Source organism: Lissotriton vulgaris, chromosome 5 (genome assembly GCF_964263255.1).
Source record: "Lissotriton vulgaris chromosome 5, aLisVul1.2, whole genome shotgun sequence".
Lineage (NCBI taxonomy): Eukaryota > Metazoa > Chordata > Amphibia > Caudata > Salamandridae > Lissotriton > Lissotriton vulgaris.
The window spans coordinates 923658032-923681612 of NC_141693.1; the positions used below are offsets into that span (position 1 = coordinate 923658032).

General features: G+C 47.2%; 1 protein-coding gene across 1 annotated transcript in view; it reads left to right on the forward strand.

Moving 5' to 3' along the window:
• Positions 1–23581, forward strand: part of CFAP46 (cilia and flagella associated protein 46) — a 1558477-nt gene that overhangs the window by 990436 nt on the left and 544460 nt on the right. Inside the window, exons 43-44 of the mRNA XM_086922533.1 lie at positions 10688–10876; positions 12984–13115. Of these exons, the coding sequence (XP_086778659.1) occupies positions 10688–10876; positions 12984–13115 (321 nt within the window). The remainder of the gene's footprint in view (positions 1–10687; positions 10877–12983; positions 13116–23581) is intronic.

A 23581-nucleotide genomic window follows, 5' to 3' on the forward strand; every position in this document is an offset into this window, starting at 1 on the left:
CCTGCCCTTGGGCCTACCATAGGGGTGACTAATATGAAGTTAAGGGAAGGTTTAGGGGCTGGCAAGTGTGTGCATTTGCCCAGCCAGCATGACAGTACCAGACTGCACGCAGGTTCTGCAATGGCAGACCCTAGACACATTTTACAAGGCTGCTTCTGTGGGTGGCACAACCAGCGCTGCAGGGCCACTAGCAGTATTGATATTTACCAGCCCTGGCACTCCTGGTGCCCTTTACTGGGGACTGACAGTAAATCCAATGAACCAATCAGGAACATCAATCACAGTTACACTTTATACAGGGAGAGCATATGCACTTTAGCATTGGTCAGCAGTGGTAAAGTGCCCAGAGTCATTGAACCAACAAAAACAGGTCAGAGAGAGTATTGGAGGAAGGCAAAAAGTTTAGGGATGACCCTGCCAAGAGGCCCAGGTCCAACACAACCCCCTTCCAGCCAAAACGCAGGGTAGACCAATCACCACTGTGATGGGCTTCCCTGCTTTGGGCGATAGAACCTGGACCTGGCCCGCAACAGCAGGGGCACATTCCAGTTCTACGCCAATCTGAACCTATTTCAAATCTTCTGTCCGTACTCTCAGGGTCCACATAGCAAATTCATGGGGCACCCTTTTCTTCCTCTGTGGACACCACCTGTGCAGCCTCTAACCTTAACTTGCTCACAGGTGTGTCCCAACAGACAATCATCAAATCACAGTGGCCACTGACAGTAGTCAGGGCTGAGACCCAGGCCTTATGCCTCTCAGGGCTCTCAAACCTCTGTGGCCTCAGAGAGCGGGGGGCAGTAGCCCCAGGTGCTTGGCACCCTTTATCCACTCTCTCTCCTGTCAGGTCAGGTATGACATCCTGGCACTGACCCACCAGCTCCAGGCCTGTACCTGGCGGCTGGACAAAAGACTGGGGTGGGCTCTCCCACACCCGGTCCTCCTCCTTGGGGCTCTGTACCCTCCCACCTGGAGTGGTACCCCCTTCCAGAATTGTCAGGGCACCTGAGGCAGGTGACCTGCACAATTCGCCCACCAGTTCAGGGGTGCTATCCTGCAACTGGGGCACCAGGTCAGGGGGGACACCCTGCACCTGGCCCTCTATCCTAGGGTCTAAACCCTCAAACTGCACTCGGGTCAGAGGCAAGGACTCCCTCCCTCTGCACCCCCTTCCAGAGTACTGCCCACTCCCCACTGGAGTGGTACCCCTAGAAGTGACATGGGTCAGGACACTGATTACAGTGGTCCCACCCTCCAGGTCAGACAACACCTGAACCTGGCTCTCCAACTCAGGGACCCAACCCTGCAGTTGAACCCTTGCCTGGCGCACCAGGACTTCCCGGGGAGCACTCATGCCCCCCCTGAGGGTGGCACATAGCTCATGTGCCGTGCGACAGTCTGCCTGGCGCAGATCTCCCAGCCCCTGTCCCTCTGACAGTGCGGGAAGATCCCCCAGGACAGAAGTGGTGTCCCCATGGTCATTCACTGGGGACGCAGCCCTGCCGGCTGGCCCCTGGCCCACTGGTTCTTCCACTGGGGACTCTTTCCCCCTCTCGCCCCTCCATCTGGACCTCTTCACCCTCCCAACTGGAGCGGTACTGCCAGATACCAGAACTACTGGACCTTTATTTACAGAGCCTCCACGTTCTCTAGCCACTGGGGGATCCCCCTCAGCGGGTGACTCATCCAGACAGCCTAGGCTCCCCACCTGGTGTTCCCTTAAAGAACCATCCAGGCTCTGAGACTGAGGTTGGGCACTACCGGGACAAAACCCATTCTCACTCCTTCCCCTCAAGGACAGGACGTGAGGCCCTACACCCCTCTCACTACTACAGGACCTAGCTGGGCTACTCTGCGCCACTTCCACCACTCTGGGCTGGAAGATACCTGAGCCACTCCCCACAGGATCACACCTCAATGCCTCTCCAGACCCTCTGGAATCCACCACAAGGTCTGCCTCCAATGTGAGCTCCCTGGGGTCAGAGAACTCACTCTCAAACAGGAGTTGGCATAGCTCTGGAAAACTGGAACTTAAAGTATGCTCTCCCACAATTGGATTACACAGCCCCCTAGCAGGGTTAACCAAACTATCCTTCACCTCTCTATCCAGCGCCTCACACACATACTCCACACCATTCTTCTGAGACTGGCCAGACAGTAGCGGACTGTCTCTGTCACACAACCCACACTCTTCTGGGCGGTCTTTACACTCACCCACCAGGACCTCAACCATGGGGGAATCCCTCCCACCACTAGGACCATGAACTCCTACGCCAGCCCCCCTATTCCCTTCAGGGACGCTGCGCACTACTGGAGCTACCTCATGCCCTTGAACCTCCTGGTGTAAGTTAACTCCCTCCAAGTCAGGTGCCATATCTCTAGGTGCGCGCGCTATGCTGTCAGCACTAGATACCTGAATGTTGCTGCCACCAGCTGAGCTGGACTCCACCTCCCACTCAGCAAAGCTCAATCTGTGAGCTACACAAATCTCTGGATGTTGGGCTGAAGCCCTCCTGGCTTCAAGCTCCAAATCAAGTTCTCTCATCCTCAAGTAGTGAGCTCTTTGGCGTTCTTGCGCTTCCATTGCCAATTTCTGCTTCTCCATTTCCAATTGTCCTTTTAATCTCGCCATCTCCATTTCATGTGCCCTGGTTGCTGCCCTGTCTGCCAACTCCTCTGGCGACAGGCATCTGGTTGCTTCCTTTTCCATCCTCACTGAACCAGGCATGACGTTTCACCAGCACATGGAGATCTCCCAGCAAAATTAAACAAAATGGATATCTGTGGCTGCGTTATAGGTCTGCTCTCACTATGTGGTGATCAGAAATTCACTGTATGTCTACTACAAATGCAAATTCGCAAATCCTCACCGCTGCGTCCAATGTTAGAATTGGGGGTCTCTGGTTGGCGCAAGTATGAACTTGTGACAAGCAGGGACCCTCTCCTCCAAGTCAGGGCGAAGGATGACCCCTTAGAATTACCCTTGCTCACCCTCTAGGTGCGTGGCGTGAGCAGCCAAGGCTATTCTTCAGGCGCTATTCAGTTAAGCATTTGTAATCACACACACAGTAAAATATACCAATCCCCCCACAAATGGACATCAGGCTGTGAGTATATAAAAATACGCTTCTTTATGAAAAAATATATATCTCTATGCAGTTCAGACTTAGTACAAGACCAAATAACGTTTTTGTGGGGCCACAGGTTGTAAATAGGCAAGCTTCTTATGTTACAGTTCAAGTGTATCTTCTGTCTTGTTCACTCACTTGTAAACAGTTCTCTCAGTTTCAGTTATGCAATAATTGGGGCCTCTTGCCCCGTTCCTGGAAGGTATGGTGCTCCCAAGCGCCTCTGTGGGCTTCGCAGCGCTCCTCTGTACTCCACACAGAAGAAATCCCCGGGCCCTACCAATGCTCACGCATCTCGCGGTATGCTTGGAATGGAGACCAGAGAGGGGCTTGAAAAACCCTGGGCCTTTTCCAGAGGTGGGGGCTGAGCTGTGGAGCACAGCAGCAAGCAGGCGATGAGAGGAACCCCGGGCCTTTTCCAGAGGTGGGGGCTCTCAGCTGCAGTGAGGAGCAGGGAGGGGTGAGAGGAGCCTCTGGGGCCAAGGCACAGGGAAGGCTGATGTCGTCTTCAGGAATGCTCCCTTCTTTCAGGAATTGTCAGTGCAGAGGGGTCCCTTCTTAAAGCGGAGGATCTCCGGGAGGCAAGGCACAGCACAGGAGCCACAGAGGGGTGCTCCCTTCACAGTGCGGTGCGGCCTCTCCTGGGGGGGCAGCAAGGCAGGGCAGCAGGGTGGAATCAGATGCACGGGCACAGGCTGCTCGTGTGCCCGGGATTCCGGCGGGAGGGGCTGAAGTCTCACTCAAGGGCTCCGTGAAGCAGGCAGAGGTAGAGGAGCGGCCGGCCTTAGCCCTGGGGCAGAGAGCGACTCCGAGTGGAGCGAGGCTCTCAAGGGGAAGAGGGCAGGCTGGCTCCCGAGTACCACGGCCCTAGTAGGGGGCGAGAAGGGGCAGACTTCACCTCCGGCGGGAGGAAATACTCGGCCTCAGGCAGGGGACGAGCCAAAGCACAGGAGAACCCACTGGTCCTGGGGTTCAGTTCAGGGGGCAAGCTCAACTCAAGCCCTTGGAGAATGTTTAAAGCACAAAGCAGCAAAGTCTTTTCTCATCAAGTCTTTTCCTCTCCTTTCTCAGCAAGGCAAGTAGCAGGCCAGTCCTTCCAGCGTCTCTTCGCCTTCTAGTCGGGTAGAGGTCCTTTGTGGTAAAACAGGATTCTGATTTACAAGGAGCAGGGCTCCTACTTTTATACACAGTTTCTTTTGTCCTCACAGGCCAGGGGGGCCTTTGCATAACTGCTCTCAGCCTCTGAGCACTTGTTGGGGGTACTTCTGGCTTCTGCTTTCAGTGTGAGGGCAGGCACATCAGACGCTCCACAGGAGGTGGAGCCAGCATTGTGTGGACAGGGGCAGCCAGGAGTACCTTGATGACAGTGCTTCACTCTTCCTGGGCCAGGGGCAGGCTGAGTCATCAGTCGCTCCCCAGGGGGCGGAGCCAGCATTGTGGTGGCAGAGCACAGCCTGATTAAGAGTCAAGGGGCACTCCTACCTCCCACTAAGGTGCAATCCTTGCATTCACCACCTGTCATCCCCCAGCCCTGTCACTCACACATCCCAGACAGTCAGATACACATACTAGCAGAGGCGGGCTGAAATGGTTAGGCAAGCAAATGCTAACTTTCTAAAAGTAGCATTTGCAAACACAGGATATTAAAATAAACTTTACTAAAAGAAGTATTTTATTATTCTGAGTTCAGGCATACTAAACATTAATTTCTACCATGTTCCCTGAGCCTGCTGGGATTATAGAGTGTAATAATTCCAGCAGCCCATCTGGCCTAAAGGGGACAGGTAGCTTTTCAGTAGTGAAAAACGAATTTGGCTGTAATTCACTATTAGGACATGCCACACACATCAGGGCTTGTCCTGCCTTACACTTACATTGCACCCTGCCCTTGGGCCTACCATAGGGGTGACTAATATGAAGTTAAGGGAAGGTTTAGGGACTGGCAAGTGTGTGCACTTACCCAGCCAGCATGACAGTAACAGACTGCACGCAGGTTCTGCAATGGCAGACCCTAGACACATTTTACAAGGCTGCTTCTGTGGGTGGCGCAACCAGCGCTGCAGGCCCACTAGCAGTATTGGTATTTACAGACCCTGGCACTCCTGGTGCCCTATACTGGGGAATGACAGTAAATCCAATGAACCCTTCAGGAACATCAATCACAGTTACACTTTATACAGGGAGAGCATATGCACTTTAGCATTGGTCAGCAGTGGTAAAGTGCCCAGAGTCATTAAACTAACAAAAACAGGTCAGAGAGAGTATTGGAGGAAGGCAAAAAGTTTAGGGATGACCCTGCCAAGAGGCCCAGGTCAAACAAGGTTCTTGAAGGGCATCACTCACATGTGTCTTCCTGTTCCTTTTGTGATGCCTCAGGGGGACTTGAACCTTGATCTGACCTTTTTCGATGTGTGCTCCTTTTGAGCCACTGCACAATTGCCCTCTTCATCTTCTAACTCTTAAGACTGCATTCCTGGTTTCCATAACCCCTGCCAGGAGAGTGAGTAAGCTCCAGACTCTATCTTCTAAACCTCCTTCCCTCTCTGTCCATCCGGACAAAGTTGTCTTGAGAATGCGCCCCTCTTTCCTGCCCAAAGTAGTCACAGCCTTCCACATCGGGTAGCCCATCACCTAGCCCTCCTTCTTTCCGCCTCCGCATACCTCGAAAGAGGAAGAGAGGCTCCACTGTCTGGACCCAAAACATGCGCTCTCATTCTATCTGGACCGCACATGCCAGTTCCTGGTGGACGACCAGCTCTTTGTTGGTTATGTGGGCGCTGGTCGTTTTGTGCATAAAGGCTTGTTATTCACTGGCTGAAAAGGAGCCTCCTGTTGGGCTGCGTGCCCATTCCACTCGGGCCACGGTGGCTACTACTGCCCTGGGTCGGGGAGTCCCCTTGCGGGACATCTGTCAGGCAGCTATGTGGGCCTCGCTGCACACGTTCGCTAGACACTATTGCCTGGACAGCCTAGTCCGGAGAGATTGCTTTTTCGGCCGTTCTGTTCTCCAGGACTTTCTGGTGTGTTCATTGGTTCGCAGACCCACCACCGGAGTTGGTATTGCTGGGGTATCTATTTTAAGGTAAGGATCTAACACTAACCTGTTTCTTTCAGATGCACAAGTTACTTACTTTCAGTAACGATATATCTGTAAGAAACAGTACTTAGTATTAGATTCCTTACCGCCCCACCCATCCTCCCCGTTCTGCGAACCGATATCTAGGATTAAGGTTCTTCCCTTTGAGGGCCCTAGTTTCATGGCACCAGTGTCGGTTTTTATCATGGCTCTGCGTTTCTGGCGCAGAAAAGCTGTGTATAAGACCTGATGTAAGTGCGCGAGGGCGGCGTCTAAGTACTCCAACAACGTCATCCCGGCCACAACGACGCCGACAACGGACGCGGAGCCGCAGTCGACACCTACCGACGTGCAGGGGTACTGCTAGGCAAAACTTTCCGGATCCAGTCCGACGCCTGGGGATATTCTAAGGTAAGGAATCTAACACTAACTACTGTTTCTTACAGATATATCGTTACAGAAGGTAAGTAACTTGTGCGCCTGGCATTGAAGGCCTTCCTACAGTCTATCAAGAGGACACTGGTGCAGATTCTCATGGACACACCACTTTGTCCTTTAGTACTGTAACCAGCAAAGCGTAGTGTGATCTTCGGTCCTCTGCCAGGAAGTTCTGCACCTTTGAGGTGTTTGAAACGTCAGGATGTCTCTCAGATTTTGAACCACCTGGCAGCACCATTGAATGCCTGGGCAGTTGAGCTCAGCACTGAGGTACCCGTTAGATCATGAATGACTGCTATACCCCGACGTGCACAGTGTATCTTCTGACAATGGGGAGAGCCCAGTCTAGACCTTTTCTTCACCAATGAGAACATGCAGTATCCAGATGCATTTCAACTGGGGTGGAACATGGGACTCCTGATTGCCTTCCCGCCTCTGACTTTCGTGACCAGAGTTCTGAAGAAAAACAGAAATGACAAGACTCACGTCATCATAGTGGCCCTGGATTGTGCCGGGACAGTATGGTAACTAAAACATCTGAGCTTGTGTATCTACCCTTCGGCCAGGCTACAGCTTCTGGAAGATCTTCTGTCAATGCAGAAGGGTGGGGTATGCCACCTGAACCTGCACAATCCTCACCTCTATGCACGGACAGTGAGTGACAGCAGTTGTCAGCCTTTGACTTACCACCTGAAGTTGTGAGAGTCTTCCTGGCTAACAGTTACCCATCCACAAAGTTAATGTTGGCACTGGGACAAATGTGTGGCCTGCTGTGGTGTCCACAGGACAGACCCTCTCCAAACCAAACTGGAACTATTAAAGGTTATTTATCTGCCATTTTAACTTTTCTGTGTTTCCTGGAACAACCATCCTTGTTCAAATCACATACTGTGATTTAATTTATTAAATGTCTAACACACAAATTCCCTCCTAAACCATTTGTGATACACAATGGGACCTTATTTTGGTCCTGCCATTTCTCATGTGTACTCCCTTGGAGCCAATGCACTCCTACTTATTGCATCTCCTAACACTAAAGACTACGGCCTCATTTATGAGGACCCTTGTGCCGTCGGAACATCACTTTGTGTCACGTTCCGTGGTGCAGAAGCCTACTCCAAATTTATGAGGCAGCACTGAGCCATTTTTCCTGGCTTAATGCTGTTCCCAAGTAAATATTATCCCCATAAATGCAGTTTTCTGCGTTAAAGAGGCGTGAAATGGGTGTTGCTGGGGGCTTCCCAGCAACATCCATGGCATTTTGACACTGCCCAGATTTACAAGAAATCGTAAATCTGAGGCAGCTTCAGAAATGTACGCCTCCCCAGTGGAGGAGTAAGTGAGGCACAACAAGGAGAAATATCTTTATTTTTCCTTTTTCAATGTGTGCTGCAATCTGCACATTTAGAAAAAGGAAAAAGCCTCATGTCACTATTTTTGTGCACAAAAACATTCATCCCCACAATGGAGGCATCCTTGCACCATAGTGCAAAGGTGCTTGCATTGGCGCACGGCAGCCTATATGGCGCCGGTGCATGGAAAAAGGACAGGAATGTGCCATATCTCATAGATACTGGGCGTTCCTGCCCTTTTCTTTTGCCATAGGTCAGCATAGCAGGAAGGCCTGCTACGCTGCCCTACGGCAAAAACACATAAATGAGGCCCCACCTTCTTAAGCACGCTCATTCAAGTCTGTTGCATGAGTGAGCTCCAAGCTCTCTCAGTGCAACTGCCCTATCCCATATTTTTTCCGAAGAACCTGGTGTTGAGGACCAAGGTGGCCTTCTTGCTGAATGTCGAGACTTTTTTCACGTTGGGCAATCGATTACCTTCTCAACATTCCTTGCCCCACCTCACTTGCTCAAAAGAGGGGGAGAGACTCCATTGGCTGGACCCCAATAGAACTTAATGTATTTACATAAATCGCAACAAAGTACATCATGTGGATGATTAGCTTTTTGTGGGGTTCTCTGGGGCAAAGAAATGTAAGGTGGAGCAGAAAAGGACCCTGTTAAGGTGGATAGTCCTTTGCATTGACTGGTATGCACTGGCCAAGAAGCAGCCTCTGGCAGGACTGAGGGCCTTTCATATCAGGGCCAAGGCTGCCATCACTGTATTGGCACACTTGGTGCCTGTCCTTGACAGCTGGCAGGCTGTGAGGTGGGTGTTAGAGCACACGTTCATGAAGCACTATTGCCATGACGGAGAGGACCGACGAGAAGGCCATTTCACCCGTTCGTTTTGGCTGGATGTTGTGGTGTGAGTCTACTGCAAAGACTATTTGTCTTGCGATGGACTTCTTTTGTATCTATTCTAAAGATAAGAAATCTGCGGTTTCAAATATCCATCAGTATAACTAGGTACTTACCTTCAGTAACTCTCTTTCTGGTGGATACTCTATCTGAGCACAAATTCCTCACTGCCCTTGCACATACCGTTTCTACGGATTGATCTCTTTTTACCATATAAAAAATCTCCCAAATGAAAGATCTGCATACTGATACCACAATTGGTTTGTGCTCAGGTTCTGAGTTTGCGGAAAGTGTCAAGCAATAAATTGACATTGGCACACAAGCATGGCATTGATATGCTGCTTCACTCCGTCATAACCTGGACAGAGCAAAACCAATAAGTAGACTCATTGCACTGCCTTGTGGTGCATGGGAGTACTGCTATAAAAACTTATGGATCCAGTCTGGTATTGTGGGAATCTTTGGCGTGATAGTATGTATCATTAAGAGCGTTACTGAAACTAAGGAGCTGGTTGTTTTCTGCAACAACCAATGAAAGTCTGGGAAAATGCCAAATGGGGTTGGTGATTGGCAGGCCCTTTAGTAGCATCATGACCTGCAAGCACAAATGCACTAAACCTCTTATTCTTTAAAGAGTTTCTGATCACCTGGTTTAGCTCCACAGACACATTTTTCAAACCAGTCCTCCCTATAGAACAGATGACTATTTTTCCTGGAAAATAGGTTAGAAATAAAGCATCATGTTTTCTGAAACAAGTATTGCAGGTATATGTGCTCCTTTAAAGTGCTTCACTAAGTCTCTTATTGTGAGTGGCACATACAAATCCCCATGATTTCTCTTCCCTGGATTTCCAGTTCCGGCATCCCAATAATTTTAAAGAGGGGAATAAAAATAACTGTGAGTTTGCGAGGAATAACATGCAGGAATAATACATACTGTACCAATTTCTGCATGTTTCTCACCAGTATTCCATCAGAAAGCTTCACCGTCTTGCAGCAGTTGAAATGTCCGGGGTGAACACTACTTATCAGTGTTTTTTCTGCTAAACTTATAATTCAAATGGGTTTAGTAACTCCTGTTATGGAGCACATCGGAATTATTGGGTCACATGTAGTAGTCACGGCTGGCTGACACTTCTAGGGGGTAAGGGGAGGGTGTGTGCGGGGGTACAGCATTGTGATTTGTCTGAGCGCCGTGACACGGCCTTCAGCCAGGGGCTGTAGGGGTGGGCATGTTCTCCATGCAGGCTGTAATGCCGTCTGCATGGAGAAGGGGGAAGTGCGCATGACTGTTTTTGGAGGCCCAAGAAGGCCGACCAAACAGAGATTGCGCACAGGAGTGTTCTACCACTCCTCCCCTGAAGCTCCGTCCCCCTCACGTACTGCCACAGCAGAAGGACAAATTAAAATGATAATAACATTCCGTTATTATCATTTCATTTTTTCCTTTCTTTTGGTGCTTTCTGGCTGTAGGTCTACGCTCCTCCTCCTTAACGGAGGTGCTGCCACTGGTAGTAGTGCCTTTGTGACCAAATAAGAGGAATGTGTTCACTTTTGCACCTGATCCTTGTAAATTACCTGAGCCCTTGACAAGCACATTTATGTGATGATGTCACAGCAAGAGTAACAGTCATGACAGAGACATATTTTTTCTTCTGAATGCCTTAGATGGCAAAAAATAAGTGATTTAAAGAACTGATGAATAGAAAAGTTTTGGCCAATTACATTGTCCTGTGATTGTGTTTTGGGTTCTACTGCTTTTGTAACTGACAGCCTGTCTTGATACCCCACAGGAATGGATAAATGCAAGCCGTGTATTGTGCCACACAGCATTGACTCACTTAGAAAGTGTGCTGGCTCTTCCCACAACCTGTTTGGGCATGAGATCTCACTGCCTATACTTAACTGGAAAATGTCTTCGGTCACTTGCTTCAAGACTCGACCCACTTAGTCAAGATATGTACTGGAATGAGAACATTTTGGTATGATCATTTTTAAATGTTATTAACTTGTGTAAATGTTATCCTTGGGCAGCCACCATATAGTAATGTGCGTGTATTTAATTTTATTTATACTTTTAGATAATTCTGATGCAAGATTATATGGGATGGTAAACATTTTAACCAAGAGCCTGGAGCAACAAGAATCTTCTCAATAGGAACATATGAATGAAAATGCAAACAATGCTATTATAAAAAGCTGTCATTTTGATCATTGTTTAGGAGCCAATGTAAAAAATGTTCAGTACTGGAAATACTGGTTTCACTTGGAAAAGAACAAGAAAACACTGCCCTGTAGAAAAAATGAAGTACATAATTAAACATATTGCCATGTTTGCAAACTGCAGAAGGGCAAAAAGTACTGATGTCAGTTCACATAAATCTCTTAGGATGTTGATGTGAGACACTTATTATGTAAGCTGACAGCTGTACTTGTCGAACTAACCACTAGTAGCACCTAGTTAGGTTTTCCAGGATATCCTCAATGCGTGTGAGGAAATGTAACATACATTGACAAGCACATTTGTAAATGTAACCCTCATGGATCAGGGCTGAAGAACGTTTCCTTGTAAAGAAGTCTGATTAGATCAAAATTGCAATTTTTGCCATGGTTGTGACCTTGGAGGCTAATTGATGTATGGAGAGGAAATGACGGCTAGGAACGGTTTGCTCTCATGATGTGAGGTTTCCTGTGGGGGAGGATTAAACTGCATCCCTCCAATTATGACTGTAGGGCTCCCCTTGGAGTGAATTAGTGGAATTTCCACCCTTAAAACATACAAAACATGATATCCAGGAGTTTTAGCAGATCCAGACTTTCAAACATAGACAGTCATCTGAAAAGGGGAAAGCTCATATCCCAGACAAGAGATCAGATCTAAAATGGTAACTGGTGCTGGATATGTTTCAGTATTGTATGCGGGATATGGTGTAGGTGAGTACTTGAACAGAAGGAAGGTGAAGTACTTCATTCCTCTGAACCTGCCGTCTCCAGTGGTGCTCCCTGCATCACAGCTTTGTTTCCAGCACCAGTGGGTCCTCAGAAGGCATATGTTTGGAGGAAATAGTGACATCCTGTATGCTGTCTTTTTCTCTACAAATAGAACCAAGGGATCCAGGTCCTATACCTTCTGTCACAAAGGATGAAACTGATCATACGTCTCTTTATATGTTTAAAGTTTGCTATTGAAATTAATAATAATCGTAGAGCAGTCGGATGCATTAAGAAAACCTAATGAACATTAGGATCCAAGGGTGAGTAGAGAAGCAGGCAACATACATAATCCTCTGGTCCACACACCTGTATTGCAAACTATACACAAGTCATCAAAGCCTAACTTTTTAATCATTATTTGTCATTAAATCCAATTTCTCTCATGGTGTCTATGCGTCAAGCTTGTTCATCTCTTTAAAGTTTATTACCTTAAGTTCAATTTTTTAAAATAATTATTTTGCTATTCACATTTCCTTTTCAAATGAAAACTGTTAACCTCCTAAATAGGCGATTACTGATGAGTCACTGTCTCACGTCAATATACTCTTTGTCCACCAATGAGAAGAATCACTCAGACATGAACAAACACAGTCAGTACTCTACTCAGCTTTTTGAGCCACATAAACATTCAATAAATAACAATATCTATTTTAACCCTGTATGCCTTAAGTCAAATGCATAAAATATGTAAGCCCTCATTTAGAGTTTGGCAGGTGCCAATTATCCACCAAAAATGGCAGTTGTCACAGACACCCTACATATATTGCATAGGATACCCTAAAGGATGTGCGTGATACAAATAACATGGACTCCCTGTATACATACTAAATAGGACAAGGGCCACTTGTGTTTGGTCTTTTTAGTACCTGTAAATGTGACACCCTCCATTATTTAATTATTCAACCATAAGAGCTTATCCTGAACAAAAGGTATATAGATGAGTTAGTATCGGCATCTAGGCACGTACTCACAAAGGAGGATAGACACAAGTGAAATGATTACTTTTGTAGTATACAAATATGCTGCTCAACTCAATATTTTACTGAATTAGCTTACTTTTAAATTTAAATGCCTTGTGACTAATTTGTCTTTCAGAGTGAGGCTAAATTAGCTGCAGAAATCAGCCCAAGGACAGGAGAGGAGCCAGTTGTCAACGAATGGACATTTGGAGCTGGGCAGGGTAATAATGAGCAGAATTTGTACATCAAAAAAGGCAATGAACTAAAGGTAATGCTTTATTTAAAGTTAATCCAGTTACCTCATCCTATAATAAAAGTAGCACGTTCAAAAACCAATCTATCTTACTATGTTTTGCATTGCAACCCTGGCTTTCTGAAGTGTCCTCTGGTTCTACATAGTTAACTTTTTTTTAAATAATTCCTTTTATTTAAATAAAACATCAGCAAAGAGACACATTACAGAGGTTCATTCAGCACTGCAGATTTGACTGCGGGGTGGTCACCAGATAGTCATTACATACAATTGAATAGAAACATCATGGGGAGGGGGGGGTCATCTAGAGCAGCATTTCTGGGTGGTGTACAGATCTCTCCTCTATGACAATTCCAGGGGCCCCAGACCAGCGACCACTTCATAAGGCATCCCCTTGCAAGATACACAGTTTTTTCCCTAAACATGCACCAATCTAAATCACTTAACCATGCTTCCAGGGTGGGAGGTTGCAGCGCCCCCCACAATTGAGCGTTGTTTCTTTTGGCCAGCATAAAACACAAAGTGGCCCATTGTGCCTGGGAGGTGTTAAGATCAGATGGTTCCCAAATATTGAAGAGGCACCACCTAGCTTCCGGAAAGGGGGAGACCTCCAACACCCCAGCCAAAGTGTCATGCACTTTACGCCAATAAGTGGTTACGTGTGTACACTCCCAGATGATATGCATAAATGTACCCATGAGACCACATTGTCGTTTGCATAGCCCAGAGTCTAACAAACCCAGGTTTTCCAGTCGGGGTCCCGTGATGTAGATCCTATGTAGAATTTTAAGCTGGACTAATCTCAGGCAGGCCGGGATGGCTACCTCCTTTGGGGATGACACCACTGTCTGCCAATCTTTGTCGTCCAAATCTATCCCATCCTGTACCCATCTATCCCTCAACTTCTGAAGGGGATCAGCCCTGTGGTTAATTAGCTTTTTATAAATTAATGAAATTGTTTTGTCATGGAGATGACCATCCAGTATTCGATCCTCTAATGGAGAGGCCTCTGAGGGTTCAGCACCCTTGGGCAATGTGGAGAGAAGCGAGTGCCGGACTTGCACATATCGGAAATATTCCTCATCTGCCAGTTTATATTCCTTCTGTAGCTCCTCAAAGGATTTAACCCTGCCCTTCCCCCACATATCCCCAACAGCCAAAATTCCTATAAGGTCCCATCTGTCGAAACCTTTCGTCATCCAGAGATTCCCAAGTTTCTCGGAGTCCCAAAAGTGGGGTTGCCAAAGTCAGCCTGCTCCTCCAGCCCAGGGAACCCGCGGCATCATGCCAAATCTGAACTGCCTGTCTCGTTGGTCCTGTTAATGACAGTTTCTTTGGTTGGGAGTACAGGGCCCTATTATATTTACCCCCGGGGAGGAGCCATCTATCCATGGCATAGCCTGGGTCGTCCACCCAGCCATAGGTACAGAAGCTGATCGCTTCCAGCTGAGCGGCCCAATAGTACCTCCTAATATCTGGATGAGCGATGCCCCCGTCAGACCAACTGAGCGTTAGTTTATTACGTGCGATTCGGGGCCTGCCATCTCACAGTAAACTCCTCTGGAGGTTCTCAACCTCACAGAAATAGCTGGCTGGTGCAACATCTAAGGTATTTTGCAAGGCATAAAGAAACCGAGGCAGAGCCATCATTTTAAAGAGGGCTGCCCTGCCCAGCAGTGAAATCGCGAGTTTCCGCCAGCTGGCAATATCACTTTTGAGTCTTTGTAGCGGGGAAGGAGATTCCGTGCATATCTAACCGAGGGATCCAGGGAGACGAAGACTCCCAAATACCTGAACCCCTCCGAGTTAACCTGTATATGGCAGTTTCGCGGATGTACTGGGGGTTCTCCCCTCTGGACAAACAATAAGGATTTCCCTCAATTTATCGAGAGTCCCGAATTTCTCCCGAAGGAGGTCAGTACATTCAAGACCACAGCAAGGGACCTATGGGGGGAGGTCAAGTATAGAAGTATATCATCTGCATACAGAGATATACGATCCTCCCATTCGGGGGACCACTCCATGCCCCTAATCATCGGTTCCCAACGTATCCAGGCAGCTAGTGGTTCCCACATAGTTAACTTGATGTACAGTGCCTCAATCTAAGTTTCAACAACACACATTATGGCAATGGACTATGTGTGAGGTTGTCTTTCAAATACCTATATGATCGATCTGTGCTTTTATGGAGCACAGCATCAAGACACCAGTTGAGGAATGTGAACACACTAGGGAATCTAATGTTGACATCTCTTCAGTTTGTGCCTTGGTGGGGGGACAAGGAATATCCCAATGACCCTTATTCAATGCACTGCTCACTCAGAGCAGAGAGGTGGTAGTGGGTTTTGGCTCCATCTCAGAGTCTAACTGGAGTTTGCTTGATGCCAGAGATCACCAATCAGGTATTGTCATTCCACTCTGGTTCTACCTTTTGAAGAGAGCTTCAGCACCATCACAGGATACGTTGGTTGGGCTGTGCTGCCATTTCACTGGCGATGTTGTGTGATGGCCCTTTCCTTCCCTGCATTGAAAGGGGTCTTGTCTTTTAGGGCTCGAGGGGCTGCCCGGTTGTCTCTTGTGACATTGTTCCCTCTAGGGCTCCTGGCTGTGAAGCCACTGGCACAGGGCTTCAAGAGTTAAAGCACATTACCCTATCTGGCCCAAATATCAGAGTGGCCTACAGGGCAATAAGGCAGTGCCGGATGGGCTCGTCTGACAGGTCATTGTGTGGACCGATTTTTTTGTCTGTTTGTTGACCTGTTTTATGGTCTGGAAGGCCAATTTTTATTGTTGATTTCCACTTTATTACCACAAACATTGCCTGCAGCGAGCACAGCTGCATGCAGTCTTGCATACTCAGCAAAACAACCATGCAGAGTGCATTTACAAGTTCAAAATTGTGCTAATATGTAAATGGGGGGATACTTTTTAAGCTACATGATTAGCTAATGAATACCACTTTTATTTTGGTGAGCCAATTTTCCGTCATAGTCAGAGCCTGTCTGGTCCCTAATCTCCCTCTTTACATGAACGGTAAATTGATACTTGTATAGCGCACTACTCACCCGCAAGGGTCTCAAAGCGCTTGTACGAATACCGCTGTGGAACCCTTCCTGGCTTTCCCTGTGAGGCGTCCACTCCTGGGCACCCCCAAGGTGGAGGCCAGGCATCCTTAGCGTTGTGGGGGCCGTTGTGGAGATTAAGCAAGCTATTGCCCAGAGTTGCAGAGTGGGACTCCATGATTGGAATAGGCACCGAGGCGAGAATTATCAGGTCCGTGGAAATTTGAGCCCAAGACCCGCCAAGGCGGGGAATTGAACCCTGGTCCCGGGCTAGACCTCTGCATCAGGGTCTGCCGCTCTAATCATTGAGCCACACTTCTCCACTGTATACATTACAAAGATAGAGTCTTTTTTTTTTTCATTGTCCACTTCATATACTTGGTACTTACCTGGAGGATTGCTTTAAAATGTCAAAGAGCACAGGTGGGGACATCTCGTGGGACGACCTAGTTGTCCCACTTGTGGCTACTCATGCTATGATTAGGTTCTGTGCGGAGGTTAGTAGGTGGGACATGAATTTTATAATATACATGGGACAAAATATCTGCGCAGAAGAACAACATGTTTGATCACTCTTTAACTATTCTTTTCGCCTTCCAGATGATATGTAGGACTAGGAGATTTACGGTTTAAGACCAGGTGTCAAGAGAAGTCCAGTTCCAGTGCACTTTAGCTCTTCTCTCTAGCTGGTGACCTTCAGACTTTCCTTATGGTTAGGCTGCTCCTGCTTGCCTACATATGTCTTTAGGTGGAGGCTGAGTGTGAAGAGTTTGAGTGATTCCCTTGTAGGCTGATACACGTGTTCTGAGTACTTCAGACTGGTGCACACACTCTCCATTCGCTGTGAACCTGCCATTCCTAAGAGTGTCTGGTCGCTCATTCAGTGTTACCTACTTTATGGCCCTTGAGAGCTTGTAAATGAAGGAGTAAACATTCCTCCCATTTTTGACACCTATCATGGTGGGTGGGGAAGTCCTGTAATGCTGTTCTTGTTTGGCCTTTTTGGAACTTCATCGGAATTTTCACGGTTTCTCCTCCTCTGCATCCTGTGGTTGAATGGTTTGTCTGACATGGTTGGCATGTTTTGGTCATGCATGCGCTCCTCTATCCTGCTATTGACTGTGTCCTCTGATGGGTGCTGCAAGTGCCTCACCTAATACATGTAATGTAATGGTGCATTTGTACCGCGCAGCTGTCGCTCCAAGGAGCATCTAGGCGCCACTGTTGACCAAAAGATCTATACCACAGTCAAATTGCTTATGGTAGTTAGTCCAGCTATCACACTAGTGCTCTAGCGCGGGTGTCCTGTAAATTAAAGATCCAAGTTTTCAAAGCCTTTCGGAATTCTACTTCCCGCTCAAGTGCCCGAAGGTGAGGGGGAAGAGTGTTCCAGGCTTTTGACCCTAGAACTGATAGTGATTTTCCTCCTCTCGTGCTGAGTCTGAAGGCTGGAAGCGACAGCAGATTAGCATTTGAGGACTGAAAGGTACTCGTAGGATAATACCTAGAGAATTTTCCCCTTAGGTACTTCGGCCCTTGGGAGTGGACGGCTCTAAAGGTGATAATCAGGATCTTGAACAGGACCCTTTTGATTATCGGTAGCCAGTGCAAGGTATTTAATGCGGCAGATGCTGATGATCTCTTAGGCCATTTCAACACCAGCCTAGCTGCTGCGTATTGCACCATCTGAAGTTTGTGAGTGACAAGTTTGTTGGTCCCTGCATATAGGCTGTTACAGTAGCCTATTCTTGATGTCACAAAGGCGACCGTTACCGTTTTCCTAGCCGACAAAGGAAGTAGATCGAAAAACATCCTTAGTCCCTTGATGATACCGAAGCAGGTCCCTGCTACTGTCAGTGCCTGTTGCTTGAAAGACAGGGCGGTATCAAAATTGATCCCCAAATTACGGGCGGAATTGGTGGTATGAGGCGGTATCACTGCCTTCTCCGGCCACCACAGTTTGGGGGCAAAATCGTTTTGTGGACCCATTGGCATGATCTCCGTCTTGCCCGTGTTACATTTCAAATGGTTCTTCCCCATCCAATCGAATGTAGCCGTCAGGCAACATTTCAGGTTTTCTTCCCAGTCCTGAGTATCTTCATCAAGGACCAGGATCAGTTGAGTATCATCGGCATATGCGACTACGTCAATACCGAATGATGATATCAACCTGATCAGAGGGGTGGTGTACACATTGAACAATGTCGGGCTCAGACTAGACCCTTGTGGTACTCCCGTCGTAAGTGATTTTTCCTTTGAACAGAAATCACCCAGGGTGACCACTTGTCTCCTGCCACTCAAAAAGTTCTTTATCCATTCCACGACCTTACCAGTAATGCCAGATGTTGCTAGCCGGTCAATTAAGATGACATGTGAGACCGTGTCGAAGGCTGCCGACAGATCTAATAAGATTAGGACAGCCTTCTTACCCTGGTCCAGGGCCATACGAATGGTATCGGTGGTAAACGGGAGGGCTGACTCGGTAGAGGGCCGTGCTCAAAGCCTGATTGATTAGGGTGCCAAGCCTCGCTTTCCTCAAGGAACTTGGTAATTTGTTTATTTACGAAAGACTCCGTAATCTTACACAATACGGGGAGTAGTGAGATTGGTCGGAGATTGGATAAAGTGGTGGGGTCAGAGAACTGTTTTTTCTGCAGCGGTTTAACCGCCGCTAATTTCCATTCTGAGGGGATTTTGGCTGTAGCCAGTGATGTATTTACAATTTCATTAATCACAGGGTTGACAACATCAACGATCAAGTGTAGGAGCGCAGGGGGGCATGGATCAAATGGTGACCCTGATTTGGTCGCTAGTATTGCCCGATGAGACTCCTCCAAACTGATTGGCCGAAAAATCGCCAACTGGTTCACAGGACCGTTCTCCATACAGCTACCTTCTCCTGACTCTATGACAGGGACTGCAAAATCCTTCGTGAGGCCCTGTACTTTTTCCTCGAAGAAGTCTGCAATGATGTTACAGAGGTTCTCAGAGGGCGGGATTTCTTGCACTAATGTTTTGGGGTTATTAAAGCTATTTACGATCTTAAAAATAGCTTTTTGTTTATTGCTCGCAGTTTCTATAGCTGCAGTATAAAATTAGATTTTTGCTTGTTTGATAAGTGCATGATATGAACTCCTCGCTGTTTTGTAGTTACAGCGCTCCTCGTCACGGTACTCTTTCGGCCACCTACGTTCGGCTCTCCGTACCTCCCCTTGTTTTACTTTGAGTGACTGATCAAACCAAGGGGCTGATAGTCTCTTATGACCTGGCCTATTTCCACTTTTCATAGGGCCCGCCTTAACTGTAACGTCGGACATCCATTCCCTAAAGGTATTATTATCCGTTTCCGGAATTCCTATCAAATGGGGCCTACACTCACTGGCCATCGTCAATTCCGGGTGACCCATGATGGCTTTCCATCCTTCATTTCTAGCCAGGGTGCTTTTTCCCGACTGCTTACCTTTCACAGTACCCTCTAGTGAGAGATTAAAAGGTACCAGCGCATGATCTGTCCATGTTTGGATCTTAGGGTGATTGACCTTGAGTGTAGCTATATTGGAAGAGATGCAATCAATAATGTGGCCTGCCCTATGCGTGGATTGTGTGGTGAGAGTAACTAGCCCTAGTACCTCCATGGTAGCTCTAAAAGAAATAGCTGCAGAGTCTGTAGGAGAGTCAAGATGGATGTTGATATCCCCAAGAACTGTAAAATTAAAGAACTAGAGTGCCAGATTACTAAAAGCATCCCCAATACTCTCAAGGAAGCCCTTGTGTGGGCCCGGGGGGCGATAGATCAGAGCACCCGCAAACGTGAAAGTGTCATTGACCTTAATGAGAAAACCCATCCCTTCGGCCTCTTTCAAATCCTGCAGTTCAACCACAGTGCATTTGAGGGAGTCCCTATGAATGATCGCCACGCCTCCCCCCGTTTTTCCCCTCTGTCCGCCCTTTGTATGCGATAGCCAGGCGGTAGGGCGTGCACTATGTCGGGATTACACCATGGTTTAAGCCAAGTTTCCGTGATAAAGAGACAATCCATGTTCTCTTCAGTTATTAAATCATGGATATGTAATGTGTGTTTGGGCAGGGATCTAGCATTAATTAACCCCCCTTCAGATCATTACTGCCAGCTGTGAGTACGGCAATTTGTGAATATAGGAAGGTCTTCTTACATTCCTGACAGCTCACAGGGCCCTTCCATAGGGATACATCCAGTTGGTGCACACAGATATGGGAGCTAATTTGTAGTGATAAAAGCTCCTCCCCACTAAATTTCCTGTTGTTGGCTGGACGAGCAGTGTCTCCAGCCCTGTGCCTGGCCGGTGCGCAGACAGGCGCAGACGGGCTTACCTTTGGCGCGCCATCGGTGTGCCCGCTGCCCGCGTCCGCTGCGCACGTCCGCTGCGCGTCGTTTCCATATGTGCTTTAAATAGAAGGCTGGGCTCGGTCCTATCCAACAACTGGACCGTCAACCTCAGCCAAGATGGCCGTGACATTCAACATGTGCTGCTGTTCTCTGAATGTATGTCGTCCTCGCCCAGTCTTGTGTATGATGGTGCCCACTTGAGTGGCTCTTTTGCCTCCTGTATGTCCTTGTTTCTGGCATGGACCTTTAAATAACCTCAGCATGGCTGGTCTGCACAGTGCTCAAGGCCTGGTTTGTATTGCAGCCCTGCTTCCTGTATGTTCACTGTCCTCAGGAATACCAGGTTTTCTTAGGCCCCTCAGGTCAGATGTCTATTGATATTGGCCTTGGTTCGGTGTGTGGAAGGGCACATTGGGGCTTTTTTTCGTCCACCCTATTTGTATAGAGGCAGCATATACTTCAGGCATTCCTTGGTTATCAAGCTGTGTTCCTTGCTTTCCATGTGTAGGAGCACTCTGCCTATCTGCATGGGTGAGGATCCTCTTCCAACCACTTATTCCATGAGGATCCCATTTCCCTGCAATAGTGTTTCTCAGGGGCTACTTGGGGAAAACTAAGGATTTTTGTCAGTTTCTTCCTGCTTGGTGAGGAGCTACTATTGGATATCTAATTAATGTGACACTACAGTCTGTTAGCAGTAAAGCCCTTTTGCTGTGTCTGTTTTATGGGGAATGTTGGGTCTGAGTCAATCAATCAATCAAGACATTTGTAGAGCACACTACTTACCCGGAGGGTCTCAAGGCGCTTGGGGGGGGGGGGGGGGGTCAATGCACATCCCTCTTTTGGATCCATGTTAGGCTGTTTCAGGGTCTTCCCATCTTTCTCTTTCTCTCCATTGACTGCAGTTCCATGAGAGTAGATGGGCGTACTTTGGGTCTTATGTGCTTTTGTATGCCTGTTCTGCCTGCTTAGATGGTTCAGTTGAACAATTTCTTCATTGTTGTTCTGTGTGTACAGGCCCTTTCATTTGTAACATGGGGTTAGACAAAGCCTATTTTGCAATGGGTACATTCGCATGTCAATATGAAATGGTATGAAGAAGTTGATGAGGAGATAGTGTCTTAATTACTTATTGGTAATGTCATTATCCCAATTCATTCTTTCTTCTCCCAGTTCTTGTATCGCACTTGATCTAAACATTATGTTGCTGGGTAGTCTACACAGGAGGAGTGCTGTGGCGACGTCTATGGAGTAGAGCTATTAGTGAAACTTCCCAGCCTAGGAACTCAGGATTTTGAATCTGGTGTTTGATTAATTGAGAGTATGAATTTCAAGGAGATGCACACACGTATTATCAGTAAGTCCTGGGATGACAAAGTACATTGAAAGAGAGTAATGAGATTACAAGGCATTGCCCCTCGTGGATTATCCAACCACTGCTTGAAAGATCATCCTTATTTTAAGGCAGTCAGCTGCTGCGCTGCTAGGTTTGTAGTCCTGCACATGATGTTAGAAAAGCAATAGATGAAGGTGAAAGCCTATACATTTAATTGCTTCTCCTTAAATTTAGATTTTTTTTTTATGGTTGAGTGTTTGAAAATGAGATGATGTCATGGCCCGAGACCTGGATCACATTTAAAAGCTTCATTAACCTACAAATCTACAGCAGTGCACTAAAGAGTACAAGGGGGCGTTATGTTTTTATTCAAACCAGTGAGGGAAAAAATGGAAATGCAGTAAATGTAAAAATATTTCATATTTTTGAATCACTAATTTGTGCATTTTTATAAGAGAAATGAGCAACAGGCGGTACGACACACAGTTGAATGCATGACTTAATTCTACTGTCAAAACTAGATCACGGCTCGCAATCTTGGGTAATTTAGAGCTGCCCTGCCGTAGAATGCAATGCGAGCCCAACCACCTTTTCACTGGTGTAAACACTAACAAGCATTTGCAATGCAATAGGTGTTGCATTCGCGAGATTTTGAGCTATTGTCATTGTAAATGACAATGCCTTTTATTTATGTGTTTTAAAAACCGGCATGCAGTTAGTAAACACTTTGTACTTATAGTCCTTGCTTACGAGAAGCAAGGTTGGCAGTAAAAGAGACGCAGTTACTGCCAGCCTCGCTTCTCGTAGGCAACAATAATAAGTACAAAGTGAGTATTAAGGCACCACTTGCAGGTTTTCAAAACACATAAATAAAAGGCATTGCCATTTACAATGCCAATAGCTCAAACTCTTGCAAATGCGAGACCTATTGCAGCTTGTACCACGGTATCATTTATGTGCATGTTGCCACCATTCCTTGTACCTGGAAATACATTGGAGATCTAGAGATCCTCAAGTAAGATAGATAATGGGTCTTCACATGTGGCACAGTGATCGACTGAAAGAAACTCAGACGTGAGAGCGAATTCATCTCGTCTGTTTGTAAAAATAATGTACTTTTCCCAGGATTCCCCAATCCGAGGCTGCTGTCCTCTGCTTAGCGGCGACCATTGAGCTATCAGTAGCTTTAACATTTCTACATATCACTCAATATCAGAACAACTTACCGTACACATCTAGTGGAGCTGTAAAATTGCATCATCAGCCAGGCAGGGCTACTTTCTTCTTCCACATCCTGTTATTAGTGGAAAAAATAAGAATGCTGTATACTCCTCCCGGGCCCCCCAAAAATAAATAAAGAAGCAACACTACTTGTGCGCTTGCGTCCACCTCCTGTCCGGCATGGACTGGTTGGAGGAAGGGCAGGAAAAGCGAGATGAAGTAGTGTTGGATGTGTGGGGAATGAGAGATAAAGCTGTGCTGAGCCAGAAAAACGCCACTTTTTAGAATGAATGCAGACTACTCGCACCAGAGGTCTGTGCATGTTTGCAGGGAGGCCCCAGGAGGCAAAAAAAAATCAAGAAAAAAAATCAATTAAAAGACGGAGATGGGTGCATGCACAAGGGCGGAGGGTGGGGGGCTTGTGAGGGATGTGTTGGTTGACACAGTGTGCACTTTTTATGGCGCTGTCCCTGAAGTGTATGTATTGTATTGGATG